General features: G+C 36.1%; 2 protein-coding genes across 2 annotated transcripts; one reads left to right on the top strand and one right to left on the bottom strand.

The window, feature by feature from the left end:
* The first annotated feature begins 346 nt into the window (after positions 1-346).
* On the top strand, positions 347-14,943 carry LOC134275842 (splicing factor 3B subunit 2-like). The gene is made up of 23 exons (XM_062758134.1): positions 347-449; positions 3,483-3,529; positions 3,644-3,680; positions 4,035-4,048; positions 4,341-4,514; positions 4,875-5,096; positions 5,424-5,583; positions 5,829-6,209; positions 6,394-6,569; positions 6,712-6,841; positions 7,068-7,171; positions 7,490-7,605; positions 7,735-7,813; positions 7,923-8,039; positions 8,390-8,704; positions 10,801-10,950; positions 11,261-11,350; positions 11,569-11,676; positions 11,791-11,898; positions 12,030-12,166; positions 13,626-13,824; positions 14,073-14,258; positions 14,683-14,943. Exons 1-23 carry the CDS (start codon positions 356-358, stop codon positions 14,746-14,748), a joined length of 3,210 nt encoding a protein of 1,069 aa, XP_062614118.1. The 5' UTR covers positions 347-355; the 3' UTR covers positions 14,749-14,943.
* A 3,507-nt stretch (positions 14,944-18,450) lies between these two features.
* On the bottom strand, positions 18,451-23,885 carry LOC134275841 (arrestin domain-containing protein 3-like). Its single transcript, XM_062758133.1, has 7 exons — positions 23,648-23,885; positions 21,268-21,417; positions 20,929-21,149; positions 20,662-20,844; positions 20,358-20,540; positions 19,118-19,292; positions 18,451-18,907 (listed from the first exon to the last, which is right to left on the bottom strand). The coding sequence occupies exons 1-7, from the start codon at positions 23,763-23,765 to the stop codon at positions 18,783-18,785; spliced, it is 1,155 nt and encodes a 384-aa protein (XP_062614117.1). The 5' UTR covers positions 23,766-23,885; the 3' UTR covers positions 18,451-18,782.
* Between the last annotated feature and the right edge of the window lie 566 nt (positions 23,886-24,451).

Here is a 24,451-nt window from a genome sequence, read left to right as displayed (position 1 = left end):
CTGGGGACCCAGTGGTGGAGCCGCAACAGCTGATGCTGCTGGTATGATAACCTTAAGAAACGGGGCATATTCCTGTTTCTTAGCGCCAGCTTTCTTTACATTTTTGCCCAGTTTTCCAGCAACCTTGCCTTTCGACGCCATATTTTTCAAATGTCAAACCCGACTTTATGAAATGACAGTTCGGACACTCACATTTTTAGGTGTTATTATAAATGAATCTGTAGCATATAGCAATGCTTGACAAAAGATATATAAAGAACAAATAAAAGTAGCACATATCAATATAAATACATGTACATGTAATCCTTTTAACTCAAAATCGGGTTCGAGATGTTAGAAATATTAATTGAACAACATGGAGTCGCTTCCCGATAACATCGAAGAATATAAAAAGTTTAAAGTTGTAGAATTGAAGGAAATATTATCAGGAATTGGACTTCCAGTTAACGGTTTGTAGCTATTTGCATAAGTTGTATGATAAACCAAGAACCAATATTGAAGCGTCACGACTTGATGCATGGAGGTATTCTCCACACACAGGTTATATCGTTGGAGGGACGTTTAGTTATTTGTGTATTTCTCCCTATTTTTTTTTTTCATTTATCTCATATTTTTTTTATATATTGATTTATGTTATTCACTATTTTAACATTTTGCCTGTATGATAAATGTTAAATTAGTCAACTTTTATCAAACTGACTACAGTTACTTTGGTCTTTGTTTATAAACAGATAAATAATATGTTTTACGGTGTGACCGTTGGGGCGAGCGCAGTTTATTTACTATCATAAACCTACACATGTACTGTCTATCATTCAAGAAAAAGAAAGCAAAAAGAATAAAACAAAACAATAAAAAGAAATCATTTCCCAAGCATCGGGATCGAGATTCCAAACTTCTCGGAAGTTTCCGACAAAATCGGAAATACCCGAACTGTTGAAGTGACGAAAGTATGACGTCAGATAAAAAGTTCTGTTGACTTAGGATGCAAACGCTAGTTTTATGGAGAAGAGATTGCATTAAATCGTTCTTTTCAAGTAAGTTGTTGCTGTGTTTTAGCCACCATGTTGCTATGCACTGCAACATGTTTTGAGTCTCACGGAAGCAACCGACATAACTTCGTCAAAATTCGTAAGTTTCCGGTGACGTCATTTGTATCATTTCCGAAGGGCAAGGTGAAGGCCGGTGTTGTGGCATGGGGGTATTTTTTTTGAATAAGGTAAGGCAAAATCATTTCGTTAAGATTTCGGTAAGAAACAATGTTCCTTTAATTTTTTTACTATTTTTGATTTATTCGCGCAAAGGACATTGGGTAGTGCAGGAATTCTGGGAATGTTGCACAGAGAAATTTGGCTGACGTATGTACAGATTTCAATCCGAATTTCCTCTGTTCATACACGTTAGTCTATTGAGCTCGCTTCGCGAGCGTCGCTTCGCGACGCTCGCTGCGCTCGTTATTATATGTATATATACACACACTAAATGTAAAACACTTTGTTTTCATATAAGGAATACATATTCAGTATGTTTTATGATGTGACAGTTGAGGCGAGTGCAGTTGTACCATCTAAAATACACTTGTAATGTTGATCAGCCACTTCAAAAGTCAAGTCGCACGGAGCTCATCAGAGTTTATCATGTTTATGTAGTTAGAATAATCTAACTGTGTCTCGGTACAAGCCCTTACCACAGTTAGAATACATCCCATATACTTTCAATGTAGCAAATTGGAGCGGATCTGCTCCGAAACAATTTTGAAGAAAATAAAAGGATAACTACCAAATTAATCAAAACAAACCTTTTTGAGATTGCTTATGTCTTTTATCCCCAAGAATAATCCATATAAAGACGAAAATCCAATTAATTTTCTCAATGTTTTTCTCTCGCTTCAAATTTACCTGCCATGTTTACATTCAGAACTCTCTAGATTGTCCGTAGTAAATCACTGAGTACGAGTTATCGCCTGTGTTTCTTTTGCTACATTACGAATACACAGAACAAATTCTATTGTTAAACCAGGTTCGTTGGACAATATCATTTTAACGATAGAACGTTTTATCTAGAGTTTACGGAGAAGCCAAGCGTCTAGTTGAAACTATACTAATAGGCCTAGTGCAATTTTTAATGAAAGGCATTTTAGAATATTTTTTTCTTATGTCTTTGAAGCTTTCTACTAACTGGAATTCATTTGTCTTTATCGCATAAGATTCCTGGTAGTAAAGGAATTCTGGGAAGGTTTCACAAGAAAATTTGCTTGATGTATATATCACTTCCTCTGTTCTTACATGTTGGCCTATTGAGCTTGCTTCACAAACAACGCTTCGTGCTGCTCGCTGCACTTGCTATAAACCAAGACCCAAGCACCTGCAGATTTCTCTTTGTCAAGGCATTGTCATTAGAGCTCTAAGTGCTAGTTGGGCTTTGTGCTACTTGCTGCACAGGTTTTTTTACATAATACCAAGCGCAGCTTTGCAACGCTCACAAAGTGAGCTCAATAGACTAACGTGTAAGAACAGAGGAAATTCTGAATGAATTCTGTACATATGTCAGGCAATTTTCCCATGCAACATTCCCAGAATTCCTTTGCTACCATAATTCCATGCAAAAATATTTTTAAATTGTACGAAAGACCAAGAACAAATTGTTCTTTACCAAAATATGTTTATTTATTTAATACTTTTCTTTATTCGCACAAGGGAAATAAGTACCAAAAATATTTCCATCTACTCTACATTTTTCTTTAAATATTGCACAAGACCTGCAGTCTCGTTCAACTTGATGCCTGGCTCTCTCCGTAAATTCCGACATCACAGTCTAGGCTGTGCTTTGTGCAGTTTGACATTTGAAGAGGTGGATCAACTACTGTAAACCAACTTTTATTCGCGTGCGAGAAATTTTCGCGAAGTTCGCGAGATCCTCGTCATCGCGAATATTTCTTGCCGCGAACCGGTCCTTAAAGTGCATGTGTCTATTACCAACAGATCAAAAAAGGCTTGATCGTGAACATTAATCGCCGTGAACTAGTTTATCCTTGGTAAATCGCGAAATAAAGTCGTCGCGAATAAAAGTTGGTTTACAGTATTCAACTGTAAACTTTGTATAGGACTGCGCTTTCCCAAACAGTCATGCCGTAAAACATATTATTGAAAAAGACCTATTCAACAATTTAGCATCAATGCATAAATCTGTCTAATGAAAACCAGTACTTAGCCATAATGTCATCCACATATTTTCTGTCCCAGATCTAACTATGACAGATTAAATAAAAAAAAAATTATTTCAACATTCATGCATTATTTTAAAGTTGTGGCAATTACAAGTCTTCTACGTAAATCCATTTGTATTTGAGTCTAATCATCAGTCAAGGTTTAGACCATGACCGGGTCATGTATTTATGTTATAATCAGAATGCTGAACGTGTTTTTGATTTATCAAATATTCTCTCATTGATTCTTGATATGTTTTTTTTCTTTTTCGTTTAGGATTAAAGGCCGATTTGATTGAAAGACTTTACAATTATAAAGTTGAGGTAATGTTTGTGTTAAATATTTATGAAATATTAACTATTGAACATAAAAATTTGTATTAGCTGTTGAACACACAGGAAATGTTTTTGAAGATACATTTCTTTCTCATCTTGCAGACTTCCCAAAATATTAAGAAAGAGGGAGAAAGAACAGGTGAGAGATAAGACTAGAGTAGAATAAACCATATACCAGGGTAGTCTTTGTTTCAGACTCTTCTTTTATCATGTTGATCCAACTCTTTCATTGCATGAATACAATTGTAATCAAACATAATACATGTATAAGAAGTTTTTTTTCTTGGCTTATCTTTAGCAGAACATCTTAAAGTATATAGTATCTGTATTTTTTTTTCATTGTGGTGAAATCTTCTCCCCCTCCCCCCTTTGTTTCATTTCTGTTTAATCTAATAATATGCTGGTTGCTTAAAATTGAAGGAGGTACCCAGAACTTTTGATATAAAATATATTGCTATTAATACATACACGTGCTTGTTTTATTGCATTTCAGATGGCAACTATGAGGTAAGTTTTACCTATACATTTTTTCTAATTGCTTATTTGAAGTTTTCTAATTCAATTTAGTATATCTATTGACAAAATAAAGAGCACTGTAGAGAAACTTCTACATGTATACACATGAGGGAGAATTTTAGAATAATTCAATTCTGACTAATATTATAACAAAGGGATTTTTTTAATTTGATAATTGAATGAAAAGGAAAGATTTTCAGTAAGTACTAAGTACTTGTAGAAGAAAAACATGCTCCTAAATTTTATTGTGCTTTTAAGTGTATTGCAGCAATAATTTTTACAGGATGTTGAAGAGCCTCCACCAGGGCAGCCCACCCCTCCCCAGCCAGCTGGTCAAACAGCCCCTCCCCCACCAGCAGGTCCACCCCAGATGATACCGGGACCCCCGATGGGAGGGCCTCCCCCTCGACAGCCATTCCAAGGAGCACCCCCTCCAGGTCCTCCTAAGCCTGCAGATGTGAGTCTTTTATCTCCCTTGAATGTTTAACTTTCCTCTATTTACATATGTCAAACTTTGAATCATTGCTAAGGATTTACTAATTATCTAAATTCTATTGACATGCAAAGAAAACTTCAGCAAAATGCAGCATATCTTGCTGTGCAAATTTCGACAAAAGTTTTTTCTCTAAAGAAATGTTATTATGCCAGGAAGAGTTATCTCCCTTATCAAAGGGTCAGCGAAATTTAAATTCATTCATCCTGGAGATCATTTATATCAAATAGTTTAAATTAACAAAATTTTAGAGATTTGATGCAAGAATATTGTATCGAAAATGCAAAAGACTTATGCCAGTATAATGCACTTCCTTGGTTGTAGAATCTAGATTCAGACTCGGAGTTCCAGAGGAAGGTTGCCATACAGACACAACTAATTAATGAGGAGGAGCAGAAACAGAAGGAGGCAGCAGCCCTGGCCCAGCAGGCCATCCTGATGAGTCAGCGAGGGGGGCCTTCTTCTGGCCCCGTCCCTCCCAGCGGTGACCTGATGGAGAAGGTCAGACAGCAACAGGTCATGATTGAGATAGAGAAACAACAGACAGTAAGTCCCCCTGATTTGTCAACAGTGCTAAAAGTTATTACTGTGTTCAGGTTTATTATTTTCCATTGCTTTTTTTCAACCAATCAGACATGCAAAAATTTATCCATGATTTATTTTTACCCAGTTGTGTTGAAGAGAAAACTTCATTTCTTGGAACTTTCAAGTGAATTCTCTGAAGTCCCTGATTTTAAATTTGCCCACTTGCAAAGAAAGTCATAAGGAGGAAAAATTTCCTTGCATACAGTTATCTAACTCCATTTCTTATTTGCAAGACATACTGTATTGTTATGCATTAATAATGTGATGTGATGTTTATCTGTTGTGTAGATGAGGCAGATGCAAGAACAGGCAATAAATCAAGCAGAACAAGATCGCCGTATGAAGGAGGCAGAACTTTTGCGTCAGCAACAGATTGCCCTGATGGAAGCCCAGAGAGAGGCTCAGGAAAAACGCATCCAGGAGCAACAGCAACAGCAGCCACCACCAGGTGAGATAGAAAAAAAATCAAACTTAAATTGTATTGAAAATCTGAGAAAATTCACATTTGAATTGTATTGTGAAAATTTCGAGATACATGTATTTCTTGCTACCACAAGTTGGATGAACAGGGGGAAAGAAATGAAATCACAATTCCAATTTTAATAGCAAGAATTAATTTTAAAACTGGCTTAATTTTTTAAACAATTGGATGTTTTAACATAAAAGTACATGTACATTGAATTATCATTTCAGTTCCTCCCATGCATGTTGCTCCCCCACAGCCACCCATGCAGCCAGCAGTGGTTCCCCCTCCCCCAGGAATGATGGCACCTGCCCAGCCAGTGCCCCCTCAGCAGGGAGCTGTTCCTATGAACATCCAGGGACAGGGTGGTATGCCCCAGCCCCCAGCCAGCATGCCACCACAAGTTCCCATGCAAGCAGCACCAGGAATGCCCCCGCAAGGTGGAATGCCCCCACAAGGTGGTATGCCACCACAAAGCGGAATGCCCCCACAAGGTGGAATGCCACCACAGGTCCCCATGACAGCACCAGTTGTACCACCTGGTACTATAGCACCACCACAAAGGCCTCCTGTGGCTCCAATGCCAATGATGCCAGCTGGGGCTCAGCAAGGTGGAATTTTTCATTTCATTCAAATTGAACTTTGTTTTTAAAAAATGATAATAATTATGAACAACGTTGACAATATGATGTTAAGCTAAATGTATATGGACAGATTGCTGAAATTTTTACAAGATAAATAGAAAAGCATTTTTAGATAGGTTATAGATGACTGTATTTTAATCATTTATTTTAGGCATTCTTCCTCCTGGGACCCAGACAGTGCCCCCAGGGACACAAATTCCTGTCTCTCACCCTCCGATGCACCAGGGGCCCCCTCCACCTGGCACCCAGCCAGTGTCTTCTCAACCAAAACCCCCAGAGCGACCCCCAACTTCTGCCCCTTCAGAGGAGAAACTACCCCCTCCTCAAGTAAACTTAAAAAGCATTTAAAATTAATCAAGTTTTTAGGAATTGCCAATTGAAATAGTCTTTTATGCATATAGATAATGTTTCAATTCCTCTGCATTAATTAATACATGTACCTTCTTGAGAGATTTCTGTTCTTTTTAAGCTGGAATCTGGATCATCTAAAGAAATCAAATTGCCACAAGCCTTGGAGAAGGTGTTAGCTTTTAAAGATGTGAGGGCACAGGAAGTGGGTGTTACCCATGAGGAAATCGAACAGATGAACACACCTATGGGTATGAGAAATATATGAATTTGTTTCACATTTATTCAGAATAACTTGGGAAAAAACACACAGAAATTGTACGTTATAATCTTCAATGTTGAGAAATGCAATGTGATGCTGCACGTAAAATGTGTGAATAACTGCATGCTAGTATTCAGAAATTTTTAAATATTAGAGTTAGAGAGCCATAAATGGTTAATGAACAATGCAATTAAATGTCTTCTTTACTAATACAGAACGTGACGCTGATGATGAAGATGCTAGTGAGGATGTTGGGTATGGAACGTATGACATGGACGAAGAGGATGAAGAAGCCACCAAAACGGGTGGTGCTAAAGAGGTACCACATTATGATTACATACATACAATACTAATTAATATATATCACCTTTTATTTACGATAATTTTATTTTCGCGTATTTATGTGAGACAGTGTGCATGTGAAAATTCCATTCTCACATAAAGTAGTATTCACAAATGTCAAATCATAAATGTTCTGTCTCGCTTATTAAGAGTCAATGACTATCCTACGAAAATAAGATGTTACAAAAATTTAGTGATGTACAGTATACTTTAGGGGTTCACATAGCTTTAAAGATAAAATGTATTTCTCTCACTGGTTGAGAAATAATCTAAAACATTTCCCAATATTTTACAGTCCAAGAACAAGAAAAAGAAGAAGAAGAAAAAGAAAGCCAAGAAGAACCGCCTAATGCAGCAGCAGCAGCAACTACAAGAACAGGTGGAGAGGCCCGACGAGGATGTACATGTGGAGTTAGTATGCTTGATCTTCTACTATCAGAATATCAGTGGCATGTTTTATCTCTGCAAAATGCAGACAAATGGTAGAATACTGTGTACAGTACCTTTTACAGCTTTCATTCATTATCCTTTTTTTAACAGATATGTTCCAGAACAGCTTGAGCTTGATCCAACTGATCCAAATTATTTCACTTTTGCAAAAATCTTTGAAGCCTTCAAGGTGAGTTGTGTAACGAATCAGGTTAAAATTATGTAACATGTAACACCACAAGTTAAGAAAGATCATAAGAAATAAATCCATTTAATTCACCTCTTTATTCTAATGATAGATCTCAGAGGAAAAGAAGGATGATAAATCTGACAAAAAAGATGAGATGAAGAAGGATGATGCTCCAAAGAAGATGGAGGAAGAAGATAAGGATGAGGATAGCGATGAGGAAGCCCCAGTAAGTCTTTAAAATCTTCAATTCCAAGTACATGTTTTGAAATTGGGAAGATGTATAAGGGTCTTTGATAGCAAATACTCAGAAAGAGGTTTTGGCCATACTGAAAATCAGTTATTTTTATGGGGTCAGCTTTTTGTGGTTTGAGGGGAAAATATTGATTCATGGGGATTTGATTTGTTGATGAAAATATTCAGTTGTTATAGATGTTTGTATATGTATGAAATTTTACATTTTATAGGAAAAAGATTGAATTCCTACACAAGACATAATGATTTCACAGTATTCATTAGAATAGGAGAATATAATTTATGTAAAGGAAGATGACAATATTTTTTGTTTTAATAAACTAGGTCAAGAAGGAGGAGGAAGAACCTCAGAAGATGTCCAAAAAGAAACTGAAGAAGATGACTCGACTCAGCGTGGCTCAGCTGAAACAGCTGGTCAGTCGGCCAGACGTGGTGGAGATGCATGACGTCACCGCCCAAGACCCCCGCCTGCTGGTCCACCTGAAGGCCACGAGGAACACTGTCCCCGTGCCTCGACACTGGTGCTTCAAAAGGAAGTACCTCCAGGGCAAAAGGGGTATCGAGAAATCACCATTTGAATTACCTGATTACATTAAGGCAACTGGCATTATGGAGATGAGAGAGGCTCTTGCTGAAAAGGTTAAATAGGATTTAATTTTTAGCTCACCTCAACGAAGTTGGGGGAGCTTATGTAATACCCTCGGCGTCGGCGTCGGTGTCGGCGTCGGCGTCGGCGTCCGTGTCGGCGTCGGCGTCCCAGGTTAAGGTTAAGTTTTTTGGAGCAGTTTTCTTTTTAAGTACTTTTATGTCCTATATTGATTAGACATGCATGGAAGATGGTTCTACTGTGTTTCATTGTACCATTCAAAGTTTCAGATGCTGCAGTTTCAGCAAAGGAATGACCAGGTTAATGTTTTTGGAGCAGGTTAACATTTTTGGTGCAGTTTTTGGTGTAGATTTCATTTCCAAGTTACTATAAGCCCTATGTTGACCAAACTTGCATGGATGATGCATCTAAGGATGCATACTACCGGGCTTGCTTCGGATGCTGAATCTGACCTACATTTTCCGGTTGAGTGAACAGGTTAAAGTTTTTGGTGCAGGTTTCATTTCCAAGTAACTATAAGTCCTATGTTGACCAAACTTGCATGGATGATACATCTAAGGATGGATACTACCAGGCGTGCTTCGGATGCTGAATCTGACCTACATTTTCCAGTTGAGTGAACAGGTTAAAGTTTTTGGTGCAGGTTTCATTTGCAAGTAACTTTAAGCCCTATGTTGACCAAACTTGCATGCATGATACATCTAAGGATGAATATTACCGGGCTTGCTTCGGATGCTGCATCTGACCTACATTTTCCAGTTGAATGAACAGGTTAAAGTTTTTGGTGCAGGTTTCATTTGCAAGTAACTTTAAGCCCTATGTTGACCAAACTTGCATGCATGATACATCTAAGGATGAATATTACCGGGCTTGCTTCGGATGCTGCATCTGACCTACATTTTCCAGTTGAATGAACAGGTTAAAGTTTTTGGTGCAGGTTTCATTTGCAAGTAACTTTAAGCCCTATGTTGACCAAACTTGCATGGATGATACATCTAAGGATGCACACTACTGGGCTTGCTTCGGATGCTGAATCTGACCTACATTTTCTGGTTGAGTGAACAGGTTAAAGTTTTTGGTGCAGGTTTCATTTCCAAGTAACTATAAGTCCTATGTTGACCAATCTTGCATGGATGATACATCTAAGGATGCATACTACCAGGCTTGCTTCAGATGCTGAATCTGACCTACTTTTTGTGGATGACTGAAAATGTTAGTTTTTAATACGTTTCATTTCCAATTAACTATGAGCCCTATAATGAGCAAACTTGCATGGACGATACATCTTAGGATGCACACTAATGGACTTGCTTCGGATGCTGAATTTGTCATACATTTTTCAGATAATAGACCAGGTAAAAGTTATGGTTGCAGGTCTATTACGCTCATATAACATAGTATAAACCGAACTTGCACAAATGTTGCATCAAGAGATGAAAATCTCAAATTTGCTTCAGATGCTGGATTTTGATTACATTTTCATTAAGAAGAACTAGTTTAAATTTTTTATGTAGGTCTATTTCAAAGTATCAGATCAAAATTGCTTAAATATTTTCATTTTTGGAATGTACACTTTTTTTTTGGTTAATTGTGTGACTTTGCCTTACTTAAAGACAACATTCGTTGAGGTGAGCTCTGTAATCTCTGATTACCTATGTTTATTTACTTTTGTTAGTCAAAAAGTACCTAATATTCTCAATGTAAGATATTGAGAAGGGAATCTTTTGGGTTTTTTTTACACAAATACCTTACACAGAGTATCCTAGCAATTCTTTCTTAAAGAGGAAAATGATGCTTGTTTATCCAACATCCTGTTTTAATCCCAAGTAACTAGGATGATTTTTCTTTTTTACATCATATACTGTAAACGTATTACATTAAGGGGTGTATTCTATTTAGCGATTTTGGCGGAAAGCAGAGTCCGCTAATTCAAGTACATTGCTAAATGTCTTGTATATTAACTTTTATAAATAGCAAATTCAGACAGCGCTAAATCAAATCTGTGCCAACTTGTTGAAAATTGAATTTCCGCCAAATATCGTACACGCCAAATGTAATACATTTACAGTATACATTCTCAATAATGTAATGGAAATATAAAAATGCATATTCATTTTGCTATATACAGGAGGATCAGAAGAATTTGAAGGCCAAGATGAGGGAGAAGGTGCGACCGAAGATGGGAAAGATTGACATCGATTACCAAAAACTTCACGACGCCTTCTTCCGCTGGCAGACCAAACCCAAGATGACCATTCATGGAGATCTGTATTATGAGGTAGGCTGTCAAGTGATATTATTGGGATTTACTTTGTTTGATACTGCTGCAGATTACAGTTCTATTGAAAAAAAAACTTGCTATTCAAGTTTGCAGTAAATGAATTCATTACAAAGCTTAATATTGAAAACACAATTTTATGATGATTTTTTTTATTTTGGAAATTTTAATTAAGTTGAAGTCTGTTGGAACATGAGTCAAAGATTATGTACACGTATATTCCACTCCCACAACTTGCTGATATGGGTCAAATTTTATTTGCAAACTAGCAAGTTAAGTTAAAATATATATTTTTTGTGATATTAAATAGGGAAAAGAATTTGAAACCAGACTGAAAGAGAAAAAGCCAGGAAATCTCTCAGATGAGTTGAAAACTGCTTTAGGAATGCCACTGGGACATGTAAGCCCACTGTTTTATTCAACAAGAAAAAAAAGAAGAAAATACAATGTATAAAGAAATCAAACCTTTAATACTTGTATTTACATGAGTTCTGTTGTGAACTTGTGATCGAACTTGAGTACTTGAACATGCAAGTTTTGTTGAAGAATAATAATATGTTTCTTCTTATGTACATGTACTGTGGTTGTTCAATAAGATTTTCATGTATTTTGTAACAGAATTCTGAGAAGTTTCCTCCTCCCTGGTTGATTGCCATGCAGCGATACGGACCTCCACCCTCATATCCCAACCTGAAAATACCTGGACTGAGTGCACCCATACCTGAGGTATGCATAATGAAAACCTCCACTGAGTGGACATTACAGCTGTGCCACAATTTTACACTAGGTTTGAATCTTGTTATAACATTTTTAATCTTAATCTTTGAATTCTTGTTTTAGGGTTGTTCATTTGGATACCATGCAGGTGGTTGGGGTAAACCACCTGTGGATGAAAATGGTAAACCACTGTATGGTGATGTGTTTGGAACACAGAGTTCAGAATTCCAGGTCAGTTATTAATCATGCAGCAGTAAAATAAGGTGTTTTAAATGAATTAAAAAATGATTGAATCTTGGATATTGATGCTTAAAAGTTTATGCCGCATTTTTTTTTTTGTATTTTACCTGTATTCTTTGCAGACTCCAATACAAGAGGAGGAAATAGACAAATCTCTGTGGGGAGAAATGGAGGAGGAGTCTTCCTCAGAAGAGGAGTCAGAAGAAGAAGAAGAGGAGGAGGAGGACACCTCAGGACTGGTTACTCCAGGACCAGAGGGGTAAGCTACCTTAAAAAGTTATCTTATCCTCTTTTTAGCTCACCTGAGCCAAAGGCTCAAGTGAGCTTTTCTGATCAAAATTTGTCCGTTGTCTGTCGTTGTCGTTGTCGTCATTGGCGTTGGCGTTGTTGTCGTTGTTGTAAACTTTTCACATTTTCATCTTCTTCTCAAGAACCACTGGGCCAATTTCAACCAAACTTGCTACAAAGTATCCTTGGGTAAAGGGGATTCAAGTTTGTTCAAATGAAGGGCCACGCCCTTTTCCAAGGGGAGATAATTATGAATTAGAGAAAAATTAATGACATTTTTAAAAAATCTTCTTCTCAAGAACCACTGGGCCAGGAAAGATGAAACTCATATGGAATCATCCTCAGGTAATGTAGATTCAAGTTTGTTCAAATCATGACCCCCAGGGGTAGGGTGGGGCCAAAATGGCCGATCAAAGTTTTACATAGGAATATATAGGAAAAATCTTTAAAAATCTTCTTCTCAAGAACCACTGGGCCAGGAAAGATGAAACTCATATGGAATCATCCTCAGGTAATGTAGATTCAAGATTGTTCAAATCATGACCCCCTGGGGTAGGGTGGGGCCAAAATGGCCGATCAAAGTTTTACATAGGAATATATAGGAAAAATCTATAAAAATCTTCTTCTCAAGAACCATTGGGCCAGGAAAGATGAAACTCATGTGGAATCTTCTTCAGGTAGTGTAGATTCAAGATTGTTCAAATCATGACCCCCTGGGGTAGGGTGGGGCAAAAATGGCCGATCAAAGTTTTACATAGGAATATATAGGAAAAATCTTTTAAAAATCCTCTTCTCAAGAACCACTGGACCAGGAAAGATGAAACTCATGTGGAATCATCCCCAGGTAGTGTAGATTCAAGTTTATTCAAATCATGACCCCCGGCAGTAGAGTGGGGCCAAATGGCCGATAAAAGTTTTACATTGGAATATCTAGGGAAACCTTTAAAAATCTTCTTTTCAAGTACTTGAAAGCCATGCTTAGTGATATTTATAGGGAATCATCCTCAGGTAGTGTAGATTCAAGTTTGTTCAAATCATGACCCCCTGGGGGGTTATAATTCAAGACCCCCCCCCCCCCCCCCCCCCCCCCTCAGTAAACTTTCAGTTCTGATCTGATGTCATGTGTGCTTTTTCCTAGCCAATTGCTCAGGTGAGCGATGTGGCCCCTGGGCCTCTTGTTGCTTTTATAAGGTTAGCAACACCATTGGTTTCAAGGAAAAAATATTTTAAGGGCCTCTCTTAAATTAATTTTTTTAGATTTTTGTAAGTTTTTGAACAGATGGAGATTGAAATAAATTAAGCAAATTAGTATATCATACTGATATGAAGGAATCATGAGTTTTTGATTTCAGACTAAGATTGAATTTAAAAAAATTAATTACATGTATGTAAAGCAAATTTGTTGTAAAGGAGTAAATTGTATTTTTCAGTCTGGTGACTCCCAGTGGAATAACCTCTGTACCAATGGGAATGGAGACCCCTGACATGATTGAACTGAGGAAGAAGAGGATAGAGGATGCCATGGATCAGGGAGGAGAAACACCAGCTCTCTACACCATCTTACCAGAGAAAAAGGCAGCAGTGGGTGGAGCTATGATGGGATCCGCCCACGTATATGACACTACAGCTGTAAGTACTAGTATTTACTACACATTGTGATAGCAGTGTTAATGGGCAAACAAAATTTTAGCGATTTTTGGGAAGTAATTTAACAAGTTGCTACCAACAAATTTAAAATTCACTGAACTGATACATTGTCAAAATTATCATTCTACGGATAAGGCTGGACCATGAAATATATGAACAAGCAATAATTATTCCATTGTAGAGTCCATGATTTAAATGACGAAACTATCATTTTTATTTGCTCTCTATAGGTAACAGCTGGTAAGAAAGACAAGCCTGGTACAGAGGGTATAGAGGTGGCGCTGAATCCCGAGGAGTTAGACCTGGACACGGCCGCCATGCAGGCTAAGTACGACCAGACGATGAGGGAGCAGCAGTCACAGCTGGAGAAGGAGGATCTGAGTGATATGGTGGCTGAACACGCAGCCAAACAAAAGGTATTTTACCCTTTACTTCTTACAAGCAGTCATGAGTTATTAATAGGTCTTTAGTTCCATGTATTTTCTTTTATAATTCAGCCATTTAGAGCTTTAATTATGCATATTTACATTTACTTGTAAAGAACAGTCATGATTTTGTAGATTCTTAGAAAAAAAAACCTGAAATCTTGTTTTAATAAAAGTAAAAGAAGTAACATATCTATGCATATCATAAAAAATCCAGCTGATTTTGAAAAAATTTTATGCTAAAAATGGAGAAAATCATTTCAGAAATAAACTTTAAACCAGTTTTGACAGTTATACATTTTCCTTATATTGAAGAAGGCATTAGCATAAAATTGTTTAAATTATCTCTTTATATACATGTATTAACATGTCGGCACAGATGTATTTCAATCATGTTTGTGCTCTTGTTTTTCAGAAAAGAAAGAAACAACAACAGGATGGTGGGAAAGCAGCGAAAAAATACAAAGAGTTCAAGTTCTAGTGGACTAGTGCTTTATATTGACCATTTACTGTTGTCTTGTGATCGCAATCATTATCAGAAATTAATTTCAAGGACATTATATCATTCACATCAGCCATGTTTTTCAGATATAGGGATTTGAAGAAATCATGAATTTTACTTCATTTTCTTTGTATATTGTACAAAAAATGTGGGAATACATTTTTTAAAACTTTATGGCATTTAATTATTCTTGAAGGAAATTTAAAGGTACTTGGACACAGATTTGAAGTTATTATTTTCTCTATAATATTACGACTGATATATTTTAATAGCATTTCACACAAAAATTAATTAAAAATCTTACTTCGTTTAAAAGATATTGAAATTTCAAATTTTTCGGCGGGTTTGCACTCTCACAAATTTAATTTTATTCTTAATCCTTAGGAAAAGTGGCAATCTCGTTTTGTATAAATGAAAAATATTAATACTATAATCCAGAAAATTCAGAGTAGACACGTTCGAAAGCAAAACAAACACACAATATATTGTCAGTCCGTGCAGTTGTGGTAAGCAGACTGTGACATTGAACGCACCCGGTGAATTCTAAATATAAACAATAACAGAACTCGAGCCCTGTTTACAAAAACTGTGTACATAACAAGAGTGTGCTCGATTTGCTAAACTCTGTACGCATCTCTTAGTTCGGAATGACGATACTTGTGAAGGTGTTTTGCTTTCTAACATTTCTACTCTGAATAAAATTATTTTTCTTGATAAAAGTTTTAATATTTCTCATTAAAACACATAAAAATTGCCACTTTTCCTAAGGATTAAGAATAAAGTTAAAATTTGTGAAAGTGCAAGGATGTGTCAATCAAACCTGCCAAAAAATTTAAAGTTTTAATAACTTTTAAATGAAATAAGATTTTTAATTAATTTTTGTGTGAAATGCTATTAAAATATATAATTCGTGATATTATACAGAAAAAATGAGAAAATATTAACTTCAAATCTGTGTCCAAGTACCTTTAAAAATGCATTGGTTTGTATAAACATAAAGGATGCGTGAACCAACAGATGACCAAAAAAGATTAAAACCTGTCACTACGAATTTTTAACAAGTGCTGTATCAAATGAGCTCTTTGGCTATCAAAGCCGCTTGATCATCACTAAGGTCTCTTTGCCTGATACATGTAAGATACAAACCCAGACTCTTTTTCCATTAATTCTGGATCCTGGTCACGGCACTAAATTAAAATCAGAGTAAAATGGGATGAACCAATCCAGGATTCGAGCCCCAGATAACCAAGTGCTTCACCATTTACTTATATGGTAACCAACTATTGAACCTGCATGAGTCACACTAGTATAAATTTGATTTTTGTGGTGTATGTTAACTCAGCAAGATAATTTATTTTCAAGCAAATCTTTTTAGGTCACCTGAGTCACTCTGGTGACCTATTGCTATCCGTTTTCTTCCGTCGTCGTGCGTCGTGTGTTAACATTTGAACATTTTCAGCTTCTTCTCTGAAACCACTGACCCAATTTCAACCAAAATTGGTATACAGCATCTATGGGTGAAGGGGGACATAAATTGTGAATTTCATGGTCCCTGCCTCCTGGGGCCTGAGGGGTGGGGCCAAAACCACTAAAATTATTGCAATCTTCAAAAATCTTCTTCTTTACTCCTGGACATCAAGCAGGCAAACTGTTAGCATGAATGTAATGAGCATTGAGTCCTCTACCAGAATTGTGAAATTCATGGCCCCAGGGTCAGGGGTTCTAGTGTTAGGGTGGGGCTTTATTGACTATGTAGTAAAAATGCATTAATTCTTTGAAAATCTTCTTCTCTGCTCCTTGGTATTAAATAAACTAACTAAGTACATAGTTATCATGAGCAAGAGTGCCTCTTCCAAAATTGTGAATTTTATGGCCCCAGGGTCAGGGTGTCTGGTGTTAGGGCGGGGCTCTATTGATTATATAGTGAAAATGCATTAATTCTTTAAAAATCTTCTTCTCTGCTCCTGGGTATTAAATAAACTTACAAAGTACATAGTTATGATGAGCAAGAGTGTCTCTTCCAAAATTGTAAATTTTATGGCCCCAGGGTCAGGGGTTCTAGTATAAGGGCGGGGCTCTATTGATTATATAGTAAAAATGCATTAATTCTTTGAAAATCCTCTTCTCTGCTCCTTGGTATTAAATAAACTAACTAAGTACATAGTTATCATGAGCAAGAGTGCCTCTTCCAAAATTGTGACTTTTATGGCCCGAGGGTCAGGGGTTCTGGTGTTAGGGCGGGGCTCTATAGATTATATAATGAAAATGCATTAATTCTTTCAAAATCTTCTTCTCTGCTCCTGGGTATTAAATAAACTAACTAAGTACATAGTTATGATGAGCAAAAGTGCCTATTCCAAAATTGTGAATTTCATGGCCCCAGGGTCAGGGGTTCTGGTGTTGAGTCAGGGTTCTATTGATTATATAGTGAAAATGCATTAATTCTTTTAAAATCTTCTTCTCTGCTCCTTATCATTAAATAAACTAACTTAGTATAAAGTTATAATGCCTCAACCGAATTGGTGAATTTCCTGGCCCCTGTATCAGGGGTTTTGCCATTTGGTGTAAAGTTGGGGGGGGGTCTTTTGATTATTTAGTGAAAATACATTACTTCTTTGAAAATCTTTTCCTTTGCTCCTGGGTGTTATGCTAATGATCCAAGTATATTTATTTAGGATGAAGAAAGGTGCATCTAGCAAAATCGTTAATTTCATACCCCTGGATCGGGGGGTGGGGGGGTTGGGGGGGGGAGGAGGGTTACATAGTCTGAAAATAAATTAATGCTTTGAAATCTGCTCTTAGGTAATAATCAACCATTTATGATGAAGTAAAATTAGGATAAAATTTTCAAAATTTTGAAATATGTAGCTCCTGGGTCAGTGGTTTCTTTGGGGTGGGGTGCACAACGGGTTACAAAGTGGAAGTGCATTTTCTCTTTTTTTACTCTGATCTACCTCTGGGTATTAAGTAAATAGAGTAAGCGTGTTAAGTATATAATTATGATAAGCAATGGTGCCTCTTTCAAAATTGTGAATTTCATGGCCTCTGGTTTAAAACAGAACCAAATTCGATTTTTGGAAAGTTGTTACATGATACTCAGGTGACCTATAAGGCCCCTGGGCCTCTTGTTTTTTCTTTGGATCACAGCTGTTCATTGATGAACTTTCTACATAATGTAAAGTGTACTAAAGGAAGACTTACAGACTGTATGACTTCATCTTTAACAATGTCCTTAGAACTGCATGAGCTAGAAATTTGATAGTTTGCCTTTGGTATGCTCACCCCTAGGAGTCTTAAGTTTTTATCGAAAAAAAAATCAGGCAAAAAAATTTCCCACCCTCAACTAAAATTTTACTTGAGGGTGTTAAAATTCTTACCCGCATTTTTTTATGACAATAAAACCTTCAGACTCCTGTGGCTCACCACAGGGTCTCTTAAAAAGAACCAGGGTTAACAAGCCTGTGAATTTGACTTCCACTCAGCATCATTGATTCGGATGCTTCATCTACACCTTCGGAGTAAAATTAATGGGAATTGGAATAAATTTATTTATATGTAAATCTATTTAGACTACAAACACTTAGTTATTTGGGGACTTCAGTCTGGATGATTTGCTCGGTACTGTTATAACAGGTCACTGTTGTATTTTCTGTAAACTTGGCTTAAAACAACACTTTTATGTTATGATATTTGTACACTTTTATTCTTTCAAGTGAGTTACTGAAAAAATATATTCCTTTTTTCATCAGATTAAGTGGAGTGAAATGTCCATAGGGTACTGATAATTACAAAACATTAGCATATACCCTGATCTTGTCTCATAAACGCACGTAAACTACTAGTATGTTGCAATAAAGAGGAATGGAACCGAATTACAAGTCGTGATTTTGATTTTACTCTTCTTGTCACAAGTTTGGACAAAAAGTTGAAGCACTAATAGGTCTTCCATCACACAACAGTGGCGCTATGACAATTCAGAAATCACAAATGCATGGTGGGGTTGTTCTTTTACATCAGTCCGTCCATATGTAGTACGGATAGACAGGAGAGAAGTGGTGGTCCCCCTTCATGTCCTCAGGGTCGTCTTCTTCCTTAATACAGACCCCTCCCAACCGGGACTCCATATAGGTCAGTGATACTATAAATAGAATTACTATTTGTTAAGTAATCCCTTTTCAAGGTAAAAGTGTTTTGACTCGAATTTGATTAAGTATTTTACGTGCTGTCCTATTTTACAGAGTTTTTGCATGCATTGATTTTTTGTAATTTAATATTTATTTCTTTGTTAATACCCAAATTATAATTGACTGAATGGAGAAACACAAGTGGATTTTTGAAATCAGCTCACCAGCATACTGATCCGAAGAAGCATGCGATGACGTGGATCGTTGACCCCGTGACCTTGAGTCATGTCGAGGCGATTGTGGGATTGGTCTCATGGTAGAACGTAATGGCATGGTTCCAACAATGATTTCTAGTGGTACATACATCTCAAAAGACGGTCCAACAGCATTCACTCGTAACTTAAAACAAGAATACATTTATTCTTTAAAGTACAAGGAGAAAAGTTTGTTTGATGTATTATGAACGCACTTTTCAAATTTATAATCCACTGCAATTTATTTTCTTTACTTTAATTAAGAAAATTTAAGACTCGGTGATCTTCAAATATACAGTAGAACTTGGTTATACTCGCTTATACAGTAATACTTGCTCAATACTTCCTCATACCAATTCAGAATCTTGGTTTTAAAAATTTCCTCGTTACTTCGTTATAACCGAGTTTTACTGTATATCGTTGAAGTATATGTATATTGAACATCCAACTCAGTGATGTATCGAATTGAAGACTTAGAGATCATGGAGATGTATTTGTCAAAACTAAACATTCAGCGATGAATTCTTCCCGCTGTACTTTCAGTATCATAACGATCAGCTCTCTCTCTAGAACACTGATGGCTGATTTTTTACAAAGAATTTTATCTAAGTTTTCAGAACATCTGTTACAGATTTTCTTATAAATATATTTACACCTGCACAATAACACAACTATCAATTCCCAAAATATTTCATTTTTAATAACGGAAGGTTTTTGGTATCTGAATAGATATGCTAGAAATCAAAATGTCAGAAACAGAAAGTGTGTCTAAAGTATATTGTCCAAATCAGCTTTGGTTTTGCGCCAAGGCAGGTTTAATAAAAACGGAGAAGATAATGAACAATGGTCGACATCATAAAAACTACTTTGTGAACAGGGCATAAACTAAAGCCTCTGGAAATTCTTAAGGTGGGATCAGGTACCTAGGGGGTAGTAGGTATCCCCTGTTGTATAAAGGTTACGCCAGGATACCAAGGATCACACGGAGAAGCTGTTCGTATTTATCAAAACAGTCAAACCTTAATATTTCGGAGGGCAAACACCTTTAATCCCGAATAAAAATTACGAGGAATAGAAATTCTATTTAATAAACATATAATCTTACGCTTATAGTTAATCTGAAAGGTTGCCTAGAGACAAAAACATCGAAATAATTAAATATATGATCATATTCTACAGTTACATGTATATATGTAACCCTATTATGTACCTCTAATTTGTATTGTATATCTATAATGTTACATCCAAATAGAAAACTGGGAGGGAGTGCAGGAAGGGGAATCCCCTGGTCTGCCCACGTGCTTGTTGTGCCCCGGGGTACTGAACCATGCATGATTTTGTCGATCTGTGTGCTTACAGTTCGAGACTCGTCAGAGCTGTGAAAATTCGTTGTCTGAAAAAAAATATAAGAATGAAATTTGAATTTATATACCATTTTGAGTCATTTAAAAATAAGACTCTAGAAAGAAAGATTGAAGGTCGTCAAAATACAATTTATTACATATTACGTGTACCATTGTGAGTGTTATGGACGAACTTGCTATTTTCCGACTTGACAGATTTTCGAGTTCGACTGTCACGGGAATTATGTCTCCTGGAACATAGCCCCTTCTTGGAAGCGACAGAAAAGCACTTATGGGGCCAGAAGTACAACATAAACAACACAAGTTCTTCGTAAGCGTCATGCCAGTTGGAGACTGAAACAAGAAAATTCCTGACCCTAATTAAAACTGTTAAAATTTTAAAATATCTCTCATTTATAACCAACCAGTAGAACTCACTTCTATTTGTGGAAAAGTGTTCAAGTCCAGTGGACCAATCACAGAAAAGGCAGTTTTAGTCACGTGGGTAAACCTCTTTGGTTTTTCTATGGTCCCTTTAATTGTGTACCTTACGTGACCATATTCCCCTTCAAATGAGGATGGGAGGTTTTGAGGGAGCTGGAACTGAAATGGGTAACAATAGTTCCCTCGTAGTAATGTTAACTTTGGAGCATCATTTTCTATAAGAAAAACATAAAAGAAAAAAAAACATCAAACAACGTGTAGAAATACATTTATGTCTTTTCATTTTTAACTGTAAGAGCAATTTTGTGACGTATGTAAGATTCCGTCCAATACCATTGCTTCCAAGAACTGTCGTTGTGAAGTCAAAGTATTCTTCGTGAGCCGAGTGATGACGTGTTCCAGGGGTTCGCAAAGGAGCTGGTCCACGCATGCGCTGATCAGTCCAGTGGACAAATGCTTCACCTTTCACATACACCCGGATACCTTAAGAATTTTTAATTAGTTTTTATAAAACGTTTTTGTTCAATGTTCAGTTACAATAAACATGATAAATCTTCCAAATACGCATCAACTAGGTTTTACTTAGCTGCAGAACTGTAGCGTTATGGATTTATACATGTATATTTGTCTTTGTCAAAAACTAACATATAAAACCATAACGCTACAGTTCTGCAGCTAAGTTTTATTTATCCTCAAATGAAAAGAACGATTTTCTATGCGATAGTCTATCAACACCTATAATTATTATATTGATATATATGCATGAACAAAAACTTGGGGTTTTCAACTCTGAAAACAATGTACATGTAATTCTTATTTTCGTGGGCAAATCAAATAGAGATAAATGTTTAAGTAATCGTAGATTTTTACACGATTAACTATTTACCTGAAACGCAAGAGCATCCTCTACCTATAAGCAATTTCTAAAAAGAGGTAAGTTGTTGACAAACAAATTGAAGAAGCAAGAATATCGACTATCTTGTTTAAAGTCATCAATTCGTAAGTAAGAATGATTTGAATTGTTAGCAAATACGTATATTGGCGTAAGTTACACTGATCTTGTCAGCAAATACAATTTGTACAATTTATCATAAAGTCAAATGCTCGACTGACTTGTTAGGCCTTTATTTACACACTGAATTTTTGACGGGTTTTCCCGAACATGACATGGAGCACACGACGGACGCACCGATCGGCAAGGGATGTTTACTCCTCTATAGCACCTGATCCCATCTTTGAAGTTTAAGGGGTCCGTGTTTTGTATTGTTTGAATGGAATTTTGTGCTTTTAAACTATTTGTTATCTCCTTATATTTCAATTGAGACATAAAATTGTCATATTTTTAATATTTAATTAACAATGTTTCTTAACATTACTCTACCCTCTGGTATGTCTTTGCTAATTATTGGAATCATATCATATTTGTCTGGTTTCATTGCAAAGCTCTACCTTTAAATTGATGCTTAATTTTCTTGAAAATATTCTTTTCATTGATTGCAAATGAGAACTTCGCCGTTAGATCTTCATGAACTCTCACAATTAAAGGATATGCATCGTATCAAAATCCATTTGGGGAGTTATCAAAAGCACGAATACCGTGTTGCTTCATTTGAGATTCCAGCATATAAATGGACATCAGGACTGATTCGGATGATCAAATTATTTTACAATTTAGATGAGTTTATTTGTAAATTTCTCATGGATAATTCAATTTATATGTTGACCGTTTTCTTGTTGTTGTCGAGACGTTCAGACAGGCGGAAGTTTATGGCATGAAATGCCAGCAAATTACTCAAAATCTCCCAAAGGGATTAAAAGTTTGTGTGATTTCCTACAAGAAATATTTCCTCGGAGGTCCTCAGAGATTTATAAAATTTGCAATAAATTAACAAACAGGAGCTCTCAGTGAAACCCATTAAGAGAAAACAGCTTACAAATGACCTACACCATAATGTAGCAGTTAGAAATCATTACAGACGATATCAGCTTCACAAACAAGTGAGAAAAACATATTTTTGAAAATTCGGATATCATTAAGACGAGAAAACAGATTCAATGTAATGAGTAAAACAGAGTAAGCTGATGGCTCTATCAATGTCTACCTCAGATGCATGAATGCTACAATTACGAAAAATTCAGCGATTAGCATAATGATTGATCATTTCACACGAACGCTTGCAGATTTATTTAATATCATTTAATGATTCATTGAGCCAATGAAAATTTATGGTTTAACTGCAGCAAGTTGTAGGTACATTCGTTAATGCAACTTATTCCGTAACCAAATTTTAAGATGATAATTCTTGTAGGCATCGGTTCTGTGTAAGAGAGAATTATGTAGTTTTTTAAATTTACCAAATCAACTCATAATTTTCATTGGAAGAGAGCAACTGTTGGATCAAAAGGGTTAAACTTGATCCAAAATTTGTTTACATGCAGGAAAGAAAAATTTAAGAACACCGTATGTATAATGATGTAAAGAAATGCATTTTAAACAAACTTTGACTTCATAAACATAAATATGTTTTGCATGAGATATGTTTTGCATGAGAAAATGGCCGAAACAGACCCGAAAACTTCTCTATTGAAATATTGTTTCCATGACGTTCCCTTTCCCCAAACTTGAAACCCGGCTAGGTCCCGTCCGTTTCTTTTAACATTTGCTCTGTGTCTTTGTCATGAAAACTATCATAATTAATCTGAGTCTACTTACATTGCAGATTTAACGGTTTATCAACTTCAACGTTAAGGTATCCTTGGACATTTTGTCCTGCGTAATAAATGGCAACCGGATTCCCAAAATTAATGTAAAATCGGGCAAGTTTAGGCATACTTCATTGAAATCCCCTTCTTGTATTCCATCAATGTAAACACGAGATCTCAGATGTTTCGCTCACTGCTGCTGGTGTTGTAAATTTGTCGGAGATAACAAACGATCGTAGAAAATTACTAACGTCTGCCAGATGAAGCACGTGCTTGGCCATGCAACGCAGACGACAGAACTCTCAGCGTCGTATCAGCCAAACACATGCATAAGCTTAACTTTTTATTAAAATAGAATTAGGTTTTCAATTTGTGTAAAAATTTTATAATTTAATAAAGGATCAACATTGGGTGAGTTTTAAAATTTGATAGTTTGCTTTATGTGGCTCATTGGTTTTTTTTTCATATAGCTGTTTAATTGTAGACATTTATGTATCTTAATTAGATGTTTCAACTGGAAAATTGATGTCAACCAATTACAGTTATCAAATATATGTAAAATGTGTAATTCAAATATAAATTTCAGCATGAAACTTCAGAAATCTTTAATTAAAAGATGTTGAATTTTTGGAGCTCTGTACGCTAATCTGGAATTACTACTCCTTTTCTAATGAACATGTTAACTTCTGATAACGAGGATTTTTTTAAAGAATATCTTCTGTGAAAGTCTCATATATTTGGATTTTCGTCAGCAATCCTGAACAATTTACTGTCGTTAATTGATTTTGAATAACGCGCAATTTCCGCTTAACCC

Source organism: Saccostrea cucullata, unplaced genomic scaffold (assembly GCF_032062105.1).
Source record: "Saccostrea cucullata isolate Sc308-1 unplaced genomic scaffold, CSIRO_AGI_Scuc_v1 ctg7222, whole genome shotgun sequence".
Lineage (NCBI taxonomy): Eukaryota > Metazoa > Mollusca > Bivalvia > Ostreida > Ostreidae > Saccostrea > Saccostrea cuccullata.
This window is presented reverse-complemented; position numbering and strand designations above follow the sequence as displayed.

Coding starts and splice junctions, on each gene's coding strand:
- LOC134275841 (XM_062758133.1), bottom strand. CDS start 23,765: ATGCCTAAACTTGCCCGATTTTACATTAATTTTGGGAATCCGGTTGCC. Junction 21,418..23,647: donor TAAACCGTTAAATCTGCAAT/GTAAGTAGACTC, acceptor AAAATTCTTAAG/GTATCCGGGTGTATGTGAAA. Junction 20,541..20,661: donor CGTCCATAACACTCACAATG/GTACACGTAATA, acceptor ATTTTTTTTCAG/ACAACGAATTTTCACAGCTC.
- LOC134275842 (XM_062758134.1), top strand. CDS start 356: ATGGAGTCGCTTCCCGATAACATCGAAGAATATAAAAAGTTTAAAGTT. Junction 11,677..11,790: donor TGAGTGCACCCATACCTGAG/GTATGCATAATG, acceptor TTCTTGTTTTAG/GGTTGTTCATTTGGATACCA. Junction 14,259..14,682: donor AACACGCAGCCAAACAAAAG/GTATTTTACCCT, acceptor CTTGTTTTTCAG/AAAAGAAAGAAACAACAACA.